This window comes from Ursus arctos, unplaced genomic scaffold (assembly GCF_023065955.2).
Source record: "Ursus arctos isolate Adak ecotype North America unplaced genomic scaffold, UrsArc2.0 scaffold_7, whole genome shotgun sequence".
Lineage (NCBI taxonomy): Eukaryota > Metazoa > Chordata > Mammalia > Carnivora > Ursidae > Ursus > Ursus arctos.
Window position 1 is genome coordinate 28,599,422 of NW_026623089.1, and position 14,483 is coordinate 28,613,904.

The window sequence follows — 14,483 nt, forward strand, 5'->3', positions numbered from 1 at the left end:
TCTGTCTCTCTCTGTCAAATAAATAAATAAAATCTTTAAAAAAAAAAAAAAAGATCCTCTTGATCCTCTCAATTGATGCAGAAAAAGCATTTGTCAAAATACAGCATTCTTTCCTGATTAAAACCCTTCAGAGTGTAGGGATAGAGGGTACATTCCTCAATTTCATAAAAACCATCTATGAAAAGCCTACAGCGAATATCATTCTCAACGGGGAAAAGCGGAAAGCCTTTCACTTAAGATCAGGAACACGACAAGGATGCCCACTCTCACCACTATTATTCAACATAGTACTAGAAGTCCTTGCAACAGCAATCAGACAACAAAAAGGGATAAAAGGTATGCAAATCGGCAAAGAAGAAGTCAAACTGTCTCTCTTCACAGATGACATGATACTCTATATGGAAAACCCAAAAGAATCCAATCCCAAACTACTAGAAGTTATAGAGCAATTCAGTAATGTGGTGGGATACAAAATCAATGCTCAGAAATCAGTTGCATTTCTATACACGAACAATGAGACTGAAGAAAGAGAAATTAGGGAATCCATCCCATTTACAATAGCACCAAAAATCATATGTTATCTTGAAATTAACTTAACCAGAGACATAAAGGATCTATATTCTAGAAACTACAAATCACTTTTTTTTTTAAGATTTTATTTATTTATTCGACAGAGATAGAGACAGCCAGCGAGAGAGGGAACACAAGCAGGGGGAGTGGGAGAGGAAGAAGCAGGCTCATAGAGGAGGAGCCTGATGTGGGGCTCGATCCCATAACGCCGGGATCATGCCCTGAGCTGAAGGCAGACGCTTAACCGCTGTGCCACCCAGGCGCCCCTAGAAACTACAAATCACTCTTGAAAGACATTGAAGACACCAAAAGATGGAAAAATATTCCATGCTCATGGATCGGAAGAATAAACATAGTTAAAATGTCCATGCTACCCAGAGCAATCTACACTTTGAATGCCATCCCGATCAAAATACCAATGACATTTTTCAAAGAACTGGAACAAACAGCCCTTAAATTTGTGTGGAACCAGAAAAGACCCCGAATCTCCAAGGAATTGTTGAAAAGGAAAAACAAAGCTGGGGGCATCACGTTGCCGGACTTCAAGCTGTACTACAAAGCTGTGATCACAAAGACAGCATGGTACTCGCACAAAAATAGACACATAGACCAATGGAACAGAATAGAGAACCCAGAAATGGACCCTCGGCTCTTTGGGCAACTAATCTTTGATAAAGCAGGAAAAATCATCCAGTGGAAAAAAGACAGTCTCTTCAATAAATGGTGCTGGGGAAATTTGACAGCTATATGCAAAAGAATGAAACTTGACCACTCTCTCACACCATACACAAAGATAAACTGCAAATGGTTGAAAGACCTCGATGTGAGACAGGAATCCATCAAAATCCTAGAGGAGAACATAGGCTGCAACCTCTTTGACATTGGCCACAGCAACTTTTTTCATGACACATCTCCAAAGGCAAGAGAAACAAAAGAAAATATGAACTTGTGGGACTTCATCAAGATAAAATCTTCTGCACAGCCAAGGAAACAGTCAAAAAAACTAAGAGGCAGCCCACAGAATGGGAGAAGATATTTGCAAATGACACTACAGATAAAAGACTTGTATCCAAGATCTACAAAGAACTTCTCAGACTCAACACCCAAGAAACAAATAATCAAATTAAAAAATGGGCAAAAGATATGAACAGACACTTTTCCAATGACGACATAGAAATGGCTAACAGACACATGAAAAAATATTCAAAATCATTAGCCATCAGGGAAATTCAAATCAAAACCACACTAAGATACCACCTTACGCCAGTTAGAATGGCAAAAATGGACAAGGCAGGAAACAACAAATGTTGGAGAGGATGTGGAGAAAGAGGATCCCTCCTACATTGTTGGTGGGAATGCAAGTTGGTACAGCCACTTTGGAAAACAGTGTGGAGGTCCCTTAAAAAGTTAAAAATTGAGCTACCCTATGATCCAGCAATTGCACTATTTGGTATTTACCCCAAAGATACAGATGTAGTGAAGAGAAGGGCCATATGCACCCCAATGTTCATAGCAGCATTGTCCACAATAGCTAAATCGTGGAAGGAGCCAAGATGCCCTTCAACAGATGACTGGATTAAGAAGATGTGGTCCATATAGTCAATGGAATATTACTCAGCCATCAGAAAGAACAATTACCCAACATTCACAGCAACATGGACGAGACTGGAGGAGATTATGCTAAGTGAAATAAGTCAAGCAGAGAAAGACAATTATCATATGGTTTCACTCATTTATGGAACATAAGAAATAGGAAGATCGGTAGGAGAAGGAAGGGAAGAATGAAGGGGGGGTAAACAGAAGGTGAAATGAAGCATGAGAGACTGTGGACTCTGGGAAACAAACTGAGGGCTTCGGAGGGGAGGGGGGATGGGGGAATGGGATAGGCCAGTGATGGGTATTAAGGAGGGCACATATTGCATGGCGCACTGGGTGTTATATGCAAGTAATGAATCATGGAACATTGCATCAAGACCTGGGGATGTACTGTATGGTGACTAATATAACAAAGTAAATATTATTTTTTAAAAAAAAAGAAAAAAACAGAAGATCGTAGGGGAAGAAAGTAAAAAATAAAACAGGATGAAATCAGAGAGGCAAACAAGCCATAAGAGACTCTTAATCATAGGAAACAAACTGAGGGCTGCTGGAGGGGAGGTGTGGGGGGATGGACTAACTGGGTGATGGACATTAAGGAGGGGGAAAAAAGAGTGAATTTTACTCTATGTAAATAGTACCTCAATAAACCTGACTTGAAAAAATAAAATCAGATCCAGATTAAAATAAAAATTAAAAATAACTTTTTAGACAAACTTTCTTGACAAGAAAAAGAAAAAACAAGTAGTTAACATTCTTTATTGAAATTAATCCCTTTCTTTCCTTTTCAAGAAAGTGAGAACTTATAGGCAAACATAATATGTTTTTATTAAATAACTGGTTTAAGCCAAAATGGGATATAATTTTTCTAAAGGTAGACTTGTTAGGCTTACTTTTAAAAAGTTTATGAATATAATTAATGTTCTCAATATGAAAATAAGTTAACAATGTTGAATAGTAAAGTTAATAAAACCATATGTCAAAGCAATATGAATAAATTTATAGCCTAAGACACAATTTTATATGACTTTAAAAGAAACCATTTTTTAATGAGTGGCATGGTCAAGCTCATGTAAGATAATTGTAAAATTAATATATACATATATTGGTTTCATGATCACTTTAATAGGCTTATAAACACATTTTAATCTTAATTGCTATTTTTGGAGCTAAAAATAAGTTTATTTCTTAATTGTGAAATCTATGCCTTTTGTTGTTGCATAGTTACTAGACTCTGGGTTGAATGTGAGATAAGTTCCCATGGATTTCATTTTCAACTGAAATGAGACAATTTCTGTCCTTGTTCTTGGTGCTTCTTAAAAAATACTTTCTCATATATGTAAGAAGATAAAAATGGCAGCCTCACCATTCCCCACATCAACAACTGGTAATGGACTCAACCAAATGATCATGGTTCTACTTTACAAGACTAAAAGACTTACAACAATTGCTAATGGGGCACCTTGGTCACTCTGCATTAATTTTTGTAGAACCCCCTAGTGTTCCACAGAACCCCATTTGAGAAACCCTGCTCTAGGGACTTGGATAATGAATACTAGGGTAATGTGAACCCCTGTACATAATTATTAACCTGAAATTTTTTTCCAATCTGTTTATCACTTACAGTCATAACATCCATACCTCGTAAATACTGTCTAAAAGGACAAGTAAGATCCGGATATGTTTAAAAGAGGGAAAAGGGCATGCCAAATGAGGAGAATAATTAGAGCAAAGGCTAATTAATGGAGCAGGAGATTCTATAATAAATAGAACCGGGTGACACCAACAAAGAACTCATAGACAATAGTGAGGCTTGAAGTTGGGAAAAGTACGACTGAGTTGTAGAGTCCTTGAACTAAGAAAGAAAAGTCTCAAAAATCCACTAAGGTTTTGAGAGTTGAGTGAAACTGATGAAAGTGATTGGAAGGAAGATAAATCTGGACAGACAAGCACAGATATTGTTGTGATAATTCATGCAAGTGGAAATGAGAGCCAGAACCAGAATGATGACAATAGATGGAAGGAATGGGATGAGTATGGGACACATGGTGAGTAGAGTTGATGGTATCAGGGATCAAAATGACAATGAATATATTTACACTAATGCTGTTTCCATTCTCAGAAATATTAGAAATGTGGAATCAAGTGAATTTTTTTTTTTTTGAAGTGCTGCTAGGCTGAGCTATTTTCCAAGACTTACCAGCCAGTCATCTTTCTTGGCCTTGTCTCCCAACACTATTCCTATCATTTCACAAAGGAGTACAGATCCAGCAGTGTCAGATCATCTGATTTTTCAAGAGAAGCTAGAAATCGAGCTGCTTCATGATACCTTCCTATTTTTAAATGTTAACAATTCCATTTTTTTGTTGTTGTTAACAAATAAAACATACTGTGGACTAGACTTGGTTGCTAATTTGCAACCTGTGTCTAGAATTCTGTGTTCTGCTTTCTAAAATCACTTCAAAATGTACCCCGAACCAAGAGGTAATATAATCCTCTTGAAGCCTCTCTGCATAATTCCTAGCAGGAATTAATGAGCAGGAAGCTCACAGAAAGGCTTTTTATAGTAGCTAATATTTTCCTTTTGTTGGAATGTTGATTTTAAAGTTACAAGCCTTTTTCTGCTTCTTCCCAGCCAGGTCTCTAGACAAACTTTATAACTTTGCTGATTGCTCTGGACTCCACCTGATATTTGCTCTAAATGCACTGCGTCGTAATCCCAATAACTCCTGGAACAGTTCTAGTGCCCTGAGTCTGTTGAAGTACAGTGCCAGCAAAAAGTACAATATTTCTTGGGAACTGGGAAATGGTAAGTAAGGATGTTATTTCCTCTGAATTGACAAGATAAAAAATAAGTTCCCTGGAACATAGCCTTAGTTAGACCATCTATAGTGTACTGGCCCAGAAAATACTTAGAATATTTGGCCACTGAATTGACCTTCTAGATAGGAAAAGACCAAATAGTGAAGTACAGTAGATTTAGTGAATCCACACCTGCTTCTTGGAACTGTGAATATCATTTGCCGTGTTGTTTCACTTCATATTAAGGACAGCGCAAGAATCAGTTGAAAGAATACTATTGGCCAAAGGAACTGAATAGACGTTTCTCCAAAGAAAAATATAAAAAGCCAAAAAACACATGAAAAGATGCTCAACATCTTTAGCCATCAGGAAAAAGCAAATCAAAACCACAGTAAAATAGTATTTCACATCCACTAGGATGCCCATGATAAAAAAAAAGGATAACAACTATTGGCAGGGATGTGGAGAAATCAGAACCTTCATACGCTGCTGGTGGGAATGTAAAACAGTGTAGCCGCTTTGCAATACAGTCAGGCAGTTCCTCAAAAAGTTAAATGTAGAGTTCCTAAATGACCTAGCAATTCTACTCCTAGGTATATATTTAAGAGAAATGAAAGCATATGTCCACAGAAAAACTTACACATAGTAGCATTATTCATAATAGCCCCAAAGTGGAAACAACCCAAATGTCTATCAATAAATGGATAAATAAAATGTGGTATAGCCATGTGATGGAATATTATTTGACCACAAGAAAGGAATGAAGCACTGATACACGCTACAACATGGATGAACCTTGAAAAGATGATGCCAAATGAAAAAACCCAGTCACATATTTATATAAAATGTCCAAAGTAGGTAAATCTGAAGAGACAGTAGATGAGTGGTTGCCTAGAGCTAGGGGTGGCAGAGATGAGAGGGAATTGCTAAAGGGCCTGAGGCTTCTTCTGGGGGTGATAAATATCTTCTAAATTTGTTGTGGTGATGATTGTGCAACTTACAACCATTGAATCATGTACATTAATTTGGTGAATTGTATAGATGTAAATTGTATACTCCTGTTACCAAAAAAAAGAAAAATATTGTGTTTGTCTCTTCTATTTTAAAGGGTATCAGTGCATGTTTTCTGCCACTGGTTCGTGACAAAAACCTTCAATTTACCTCCTTAGGAGGTTTATTTGTAATTGTCAACGATATTGTCATCCTATATTTACGTAGTATTTAGTTTACATAGCAAGTCCCAATACTCTTCTATTTGGACCTTAAAGTGCTAAATGAAGAGCCTAATAAAGGAAATATTATGCAGGTGAGGAAGTACATTGAAAAAGTTAAAGAGAATTGCTAAAAAAGACATCAGTAAATGCTAACTCTATGTCAGGATCTTGGGACTTCTAACAGAAAAGGAGGTACTTTTTTTACTACCCTATGAGATTTTTTTAATGTTATTAAAACTTCTTGGCTTTCTTCACTTCCTTCAACTTTCATTGAACAAATATTTATTGACTGCCTTGTCTGTACCAAAGGTACTACACTAGTTTTGAGAGAAGAGTAAATACAGATAAATATCCCTGCCTTCTTTCTAGTAGAGAAGGTAGAAAATAACTAGGATTTGAAAACAGTTCATCATTATGTTCTCTCATACAACATTTTTGTCCTTTAGTAATTCAACTTGAAGTATTCAACTTGACCCTATTGTTTTTCTAACAATGAGTTAATGTACCTCTGCCGTCTGTCCCTCCTATCCTCCTCTCTCCCTTTCTCTTTTCCCCTCTCACCCTCTCACTGTTCCTTCCTTCCTCTTCATTTTGCAATTCAATTATCAAATTTATATACTTGAGCAAACATCTCTGAAGTCCAATTTTAGAACATTTCCATCACTCCAAAAAGATCCCTCATGCCTATTTGCCATCAGTCCCTGTAACCATGCCCAGTTTCAGGAAACCCTAATCTGTTTCCCATCTATAGATTTGTCTTTTATGGACATTTCATATTATTGGATCATATAATAGTCTTTTGCATCTGACTTCTTTCACCTAGCATGTTTTTGAAGTTTATCCATTTTGTAGCATGTAAAAGTAGCTCATTCCCTTTTATTGCTGAATAGTATTCCAGTGTGTGGCTATATATCCCATTTTGCTTTTCCATTTACCAGATGATGGACATCTGGATTGTTTCTACTTTTGGGCTTTGATAAATAATGCTGCTATAAACATTCACACATAAGTTTTTGTGTGGAGATACGCTTTTATTTCTCCTAGGAAGATACCCAGGAGGGAGTAGAGTTGCTATTTCATAGTATGGTAAGTTTATGTTTATTTTTTAACAACTGCCAAATATTTTCCTAAGTAGCTCTACCATTTTACATTTTCACCGGAAATGTATAAGGGTTCTAGCTTTTCTACATCTTTGGAAACACTTGTTAATATCTGTCTGATTATAACCATTCCAGTGAGTTTGAAGTAGTATCTTAATATGGCTTTAATTGGCACTTCCCTAATGACAAATGATGTTGAGTGTCTTTTCATGTGATAATCAGCCATTCTTACATCTTTGGTGAAATGTCTACTCAAATCTTCTACCCTTTTAATTGAGTTACTTTATTATTGAGTTGTAAAAGTTTTAAATAGATTCTGGATATGAGTTCTTTGTCAAATATATGATTTGCAAATATTTTCCCCAGTCTATAGCTTCTCTTTGCACTTTCTTTATGACATCTTTTAAAGTGCAGGAGTTTGGGATTTTGATAAAATTCAATTTATCAGCTTTTCATTTTATGGATCATACTTTTGGTATCATTTTTTGCTTAACCTCAAAACACAAAGTGGGTTTTTTTTCTATATTTTCTTATAATTTGTGCTTTCACATTTGGGTATAAGATCCATTACAAGTTAATTTTGAGTGTGTTATGAAGTTAGAGTCTAAATTCATCTTTTTGCATGTGGATATCAAGTTGTCCTAGCACTATGTAAAAGACTATTCTTTCCCTATTGTATTCTCTTAACACTTTTGTCAAAAATCTACCAAAAATGAATTTATTTCTGGAGTCCTAATTCTATTCAACTGATCAGTATGTCTGTCCTTATATTAGCACTACATTGTCTTGATTACAATAGCTTTGTAATGAGTTTTGAAATTGGGAAGTATAAATCCTCCAACTTTGTTCTTTTTAAAAATTGTTTTGGCTATCCTAGGTGTTTGCATTTCCACACAGCTTTTTAATTTCCTTAACAAAGCCCGCTGGAATTTTAATAGAGTAGCATTGAATCTGTAGATCATGTTGGGGAGAATTACTGTCTTAAGAATATTGAGTCTTCCTGTCCATGAACATAGATTATCTCCCCATTTATTAAATTTTTAATTTCAGCAATGTTTTGTAGTTAAGTGTACAAATTTTGCACTTTTTTTTGTGAAATTTAATCTTAAGTCTTTTTTTCTTTTTCATGAAATTATGAATGGAATTATTTTCTTAACTTCATTTATGTATTGTGCATTGCTGGTATTTAGAAATACAATTGATTTTATATATTGATCTTTTATCCTCCAGACTTGCTGAACGTGATTTTTAGATCTTGTGATTTTTCACCCCATATGTGTGAATTGTTCAGGATTTTCTATATATAAGATATGCTGTCTGAGAATAAAGACAGTTTTACTTCAGATACTTTTTATTTCTTTCCTTGCCTGACTACACTGGCCAGAACCTCTAATACAAATGTTGAAGATAAGTGGGAAGAGTACACATTCCTGCTTGTTCACAGTCTTAGGGGGAGAACATTAAATATTTCACTATTAAGTATGACGTTTTACCATTAAACATTCAGTATTTCATCATTAAATATGTAGGTTGTTCCTCAGATACTGCTTATCAGATTGAAGATTTCCCTTCTATTCATAGTTGTTGAGAATATTTATCAGGAATGAGTGTTGGATTTTGTCAAATGCCTCTTTTTTTGCACCTATTGAGATGATGCTGTGTTTTTGGTCTTCCATTAATATGATATTTTACATTAGTTGGGTTTTTGTTATTAAATCAGTCTTGCATTCCTGGTATATATCCCCCTTGGCCATTGTATTGTAATACTTCTTATATATTGCAGGATTCAGTCTATAACCTATTTTGTTGGGGATTTTTGAATCTATATTTATGAGGAATATTCATCTGTAATTTTCTTTTCTTGTGATGTCTTTGACTTTGGTATCAGGAGAATATTGGCCTCATAAAAGTATTTGAGAAGTGTTCCCTCTTCCTCCATTTTCTGGAAGAGTTTATGAAGGATTGGTATTATTTCTTCCTCAGATATTTGATAGAATTTACCAATTAATCCATCTAGGTCTGTGCTTTCTTTGTGGAAATATTTTTAATGACTAATTCAATGTCTTTTGTTGTTATAAGCCTATACAGATTTTCTATTTCTTTTTGAGTTGGTTTTAGTAATTTGTATCTTTCTTGAAAATCTTTCATTTTATCTAAGTTGTCTAAATTAATGGCATAAAGTTATTCATAGTAGTCCCTTATCTTCCTAATTACTCTGAGGTCTTTAGTGGTGTTCCTTCTTTCATTCCTAATTTTGGTAATCTGTGACTTCTCTCTTTTCGTTTCTTGGTCAGTCTAGCTAATGGTACAGTTTTGTTGATTTTTTTCGAAGAACCAACTTTTGCTTTTATTGATTTTCTCTATTTTTCTTAATATCATTAATTTCTACTCTAATTTTTATTATTTCATTTCTTCTTGCTTTGGATTTAGTTTTCTCTTCTTTTTCTGCTTTCTTAAGATAGAAGCTTAGATTATTAATTTGAGATCTTTCTTCTTTTCTAATATAGAAGTCTTTTTTTCTCCTAAACAACAAAAATTTATTTTCTCACTGTTCTGGAAGCCCAAAGTCCAGGATCAGCAGGTGTCAGCAGATCTGGTTTCTTCTGTGCTTCTGTTGGTTTGCAGATGACCAGCTTCTCACTATGTTCTCACATGGCCTTCTCTCTGTGCATCCCTAATCTCTCTTTGTGTCTCTACATTTTTTAACACTTTTTGGGGGGAGCAGTTTTAGGTTTACAGCAAAATTGAAAGAAAGGTAGACATTTCCTATATATTCCCTGGACCGACACATGCATAGCCTACCCTGCTGTCAGCATCCCCCACCAGAGTGGTACTTTTTTTTACAATTGGTGAACCTACAGTAATACATCATAATCCCCTAAGTCTGTAGTTTACATTATGGTTCACTTTAGTGTGAATATACTGTGGATTTGGACAAATGTACAATGACATATATCCAGCACTATGGTGTCATAAAAGTGTTTTTACTGTCCTAAAAATCCTCTATGATCCATCTGTTTATCCCTCCTTCCTGTCCCTAAACTTTTCCAGCCATTACTCTTTTCACTCTGTCCCTAATTTTGTTTTTCCTAGAATGTCAAATAGTTGGAATTATACAGTATGTAGCCTTTTCAGATTGGCTTCTTTCACTTAATGTTATGCATTCAAGGTTCTTCCATATCTTTTCATGGCTTGTTACCTCATTTCTTTTTAGTGCTGAATAATATTCCATCGTGTAGGTGTACCACAGTTCATTTATCCATTCACCTACTGAAGGACATCTTCATTCTTCCAAGTTGTGGCAATTATGAATACAGCTGCCATAAATTCATGTGTAGACAAAAGTGAAGACATAAAATTTTTTAACTCCTTTGCATAAATAACAGGGAGCACAATTGCTGCATCGTATAGTGAGAATATGTTTTGTTTTGTAATAAATCACCAAACTCTTCCAAAGTGACCATATCATTTTTCATTCCTGCCAGCAATGAATGAGCATTCCTGTTGCTCCACATTCTACCTAGTTTTTGGTGCTGTCAGTGTTAACAAATTTCGGCCATTTGAATAGGCATGTAGTGGTATTTAATTGTTTTTTTATTTTTTTATTTTTTTTATTTTAAGATTTTTAAAAAATTTATTTACTTGAGAGATTGAGCAAGTGAGAGAGAGAGAGAGCACATGTGGTGGGGGGGAAGGGCAGGGGGAGAAGCAGATTCCCCTCTGAGCAGGGAGCTGATGTGGGACTTGATCCTAGGACCTGGGGATCATGACCTGAGCCAAAGGCAGATGCCCAACCAACTGAGCCACCCAGGCACCCTTAATTGTTGCTTTAATTTGCATTTCCCTGATGACATATGTGGAACATCTTTTCATTTTTTTATCTTTTCATATTTTTATTTGCCATCTGTATATCTCATTTGGTGAGGTGTCTGTTGAAGTCTTTTCCCATTTTTAAATCAGGTTGTTTGTTTCTAAATTTTAAGAGTTCTTTGTATATTTTGGATAACAGTCGTTTATCAGATGTGTCTTTTGCAAGTATTTTCTTCCAGTTTGTGGCGTGTGTTCTCATTCTCATAACATCGTCTTTTGCAGAGCAAATGTTTTTAATTTTAATGAAGTCCAGCTCATCAATTATTTCTTTCATGGATTGTGCCTTTGGTGTCATCCCATATGTTTTTACACATTTTATTTTCATTTTCATTTCCTTAAAAATATTTTCTAATTCCCCTTGTGATTTCTTTTTTGACTCATGGATTATTTAACTTCCAAATATTTATAGATTTCTCAAATTTCTTTCTGTTGAATTCTATTTTAAATCTGTTGTGGTCAGGGCACATACATTATATGATTTAATCCTTTTAAATAGTTAAGACTTGTTTTATGGTTTACCATATGGTCTGTCCTGAAGGACATTCTATATGCACTAAAAAAAATAATGAGTATCCTACTGTCGTTGGGTGGCGTGCTATACTGATATCAATCAGGTCAAGTTGGCAGATAGTGTTACTCATGTTTTCTATATAAATGCTAATTTTCTGTCTAGTTCTGTTGATTACTGAGAATGTGGTATTGAAGTCTCCTATTATTGCTGAATTTTCTATTTTTCTCTTTAATTTTGCTTCATGTATTTTGGCATTCTGTTGTTGGTATGTCTATGTTTATAATTGTTATATCTTCCCAACAAATTGACCCTTTTATCATTATAAAATGCCCGACATTATCTCTAATAACATTGTTGTCCTAAACATTGTTGTCTTAAAAAATCTGTTGTGTCTGATATTAGTGTAGTCATTCCAACTCTTTTATGATTACTGTTTGCATGGCATATCTTCTTCATCCTTTTACTTTCAAACTATTTGAGTCTTTTATTTTAAAACCTGTCTCTTTAGTTGAATCTTAGATTTTTATTCAGCATAACAACTTCTGCTTTTAATTGGAGTGTTCAGTCCATTTACATTTAATGTAATTATTGATATGGTTGAATTTATATCTGCCATCTTGCTGTTTTCCCTTTATTTCATTTTTTGTTCCTCCCTTTCTCCTGTACTACCTTTATATGCAGAAGAGATATTGTCTAAGGTATTACTTTAATTTCTTTGTTTTTATTTTGTTTTACTTATTTTCATAGTAGTTTCTTATTGTAATACATATGACCTCATTACAATCTACTTTAGAGTAATAATAACTTAATTCCAGTTAACTATAGAAACTTTGCTCTGATAGAACTCAATTTCCCCCTCCTTTGTGCCATTATTATTCTAAACATTATGTTTTCATATGTTACAAGCCCGACAACCACAGTTTCATAATTTTTGTTTTATGTAACTATTATTTAAATTAGTTAAGAAAAGAGTAATGGGTATTTTCAACTGTCTTTTATATTTACCTATGCAATTGCCATTACTGGTGTTCTCTGTTTCTTTGTGTCATTTTGAGTCACCATCTGGTGTCATTTCCTTTCAACCTGAAAGACTTCCTTTCTCATTTCTTATAAGGCAGATTTTCTCACAACAAATTCTGTACTTTGTTTTTCTGGTTAAGGTCTAAATTTTGCTTTCAGTTTTGAAGGATAGATTGCTACATGTAGAATTCTTGGCTGACTTTTTTTTTTTATTCAGCATTTTGAATATGTCATCCTAGAGTCTTCTGGCCTCCATTATTTCTGATAAAAATTCAGCTGATAATTTCCTTCTGTTCCTCTGTATGTGAAAAGTCATTTCAGTTCCAAGATTTCCGTTTGATAATTCTTTATAATTTCTATCTCTTTATTTATATTTGATTGGTAAATAAAATCATACTTTCCTTGAAATTTTTATTCCTGTTAGTTTTTTGAACATATTTATAATAGTAGTTTTGAATTCCTTGCCCATAAAGTCTAACATTTGGGTTGCTTAGGAGACAGTTTCTATTGACTGCTTTTTTACTTGTTTATGGGTCACACTATCCTATTTCTTTTCATGCTATAATTTTTGGTGTTGTTGAAAGCTATACATTTTAAGTAATATGTTGGAACAACTCTGGATTCCGAATTCTCCATCTCAGAGTTGTTTTTGTTGTTCCTTTTTTGTTTGTTTAGTGACTTACATGGAATAATTCTGTAGAGTCTGTCTCTCTTGCATTGTGTAGCTGCTCATATATCTTAAGTTTTTCTATTTTTTAATTATTTCTTAAGGCCAGCTTCCTAGAGGTTGTCCCTGAGTCAGCATAGCTTAATGGTGGGACAGTGATTGATTAGAGGTTGTGCTTACCTTGCACCAGTAAGGCTTCCATCCTTTGCCAGTGGATCTGTGTGTGAGTTGGAGAACATATTCCAAATTTAAACAGTTTATAATTCTCACTGGCTTTTCTTTTCTGGCATGCTTCTCATGTCTCCTTTATAAATGTGCTAGGTTTCACATTCATCTGAGAGTACATGGATAGTTAGTGCCCTCTCCAGTCTCTCCTGAGCACACACAGCCTTCCAGACTACAAGGGGTATGCATTTAAACTACAGATCTGCAATAGTGGGGCTGTCCATCTGAGAGTGGAGTAGCTGAGTTACTTATATTTAATTAGGGGTTCTGGTCACATGCAGAAATGTGGTCCTGCATGTGCTAGAAATTTCACATTGAGGAAGCCATGTAGAATATGGTGAAGAGAGTAACATTAACTCCACAGAAACTATTTTTAAATCAGGAGACACAGTGGTGAAAGCAATGTCGTATGTGTGAGCTTTTCAAGGCCCACTGTGACTGTCTTATTCCCCCAGATCTCCCTGTTAAATTTCTTGCAAGTCTGCTGGTCAATTTCTTGACTCTACCAGTATTAAAACCTCAAGGTAGCCAAGGTATTGGCCTTACCTGGAACATGTGCTTAATTCCAAATCAAGTTAGCTCCCTCCAGCAGTGGACTTGCTGGTTTTTAGGACTTTCCTTGCCGTTTTAGAACTACCAAGTTAATAGAAACTGAGGGAGGATGTTGTGCTCTAAATTATTTCACCCAGCCACTTTGTTATTGAACATTAAGATTTTTCTTTTTGATACAATGGCCATCTTTATAAAGCCTTCCTTTCTTACCATTTGTATCAGTTTCCTAAGCCTATTATAACAAATTACCATAAACTCAATGGTGTAAAACAACAGAAATGTATTTTCTCACAGTTCAGGGAACCAGAAGCCCGAAATCAGAGCATTGCCAGTGTTGACTCCTTCTGGAGGCTCCG

General features: G+C 35.0%; 1 protein-coding gene across 1 annotated transcript in view; it reads left to right on the forward strand.

Moving 5' to 3' along the window:
* The window catches only part of HPSE2 (heparanase 2 (inactive)), a 640,767-nt gene that overhangs the window by 388,127 nt on the left and 238,157 nt on the right, over positions 1-14,483 (forward strand). The window contains exon 4 of the mRNA XM_048219210.2: positions 4,802-4,975. Coding sequence (XP_048075167.1) covers positions 4,802-4,975 — 174 coding nt within the window. The remainder of the gene's footprint in view (positions 1-4,801; positions 4,976-14,483) is intronic.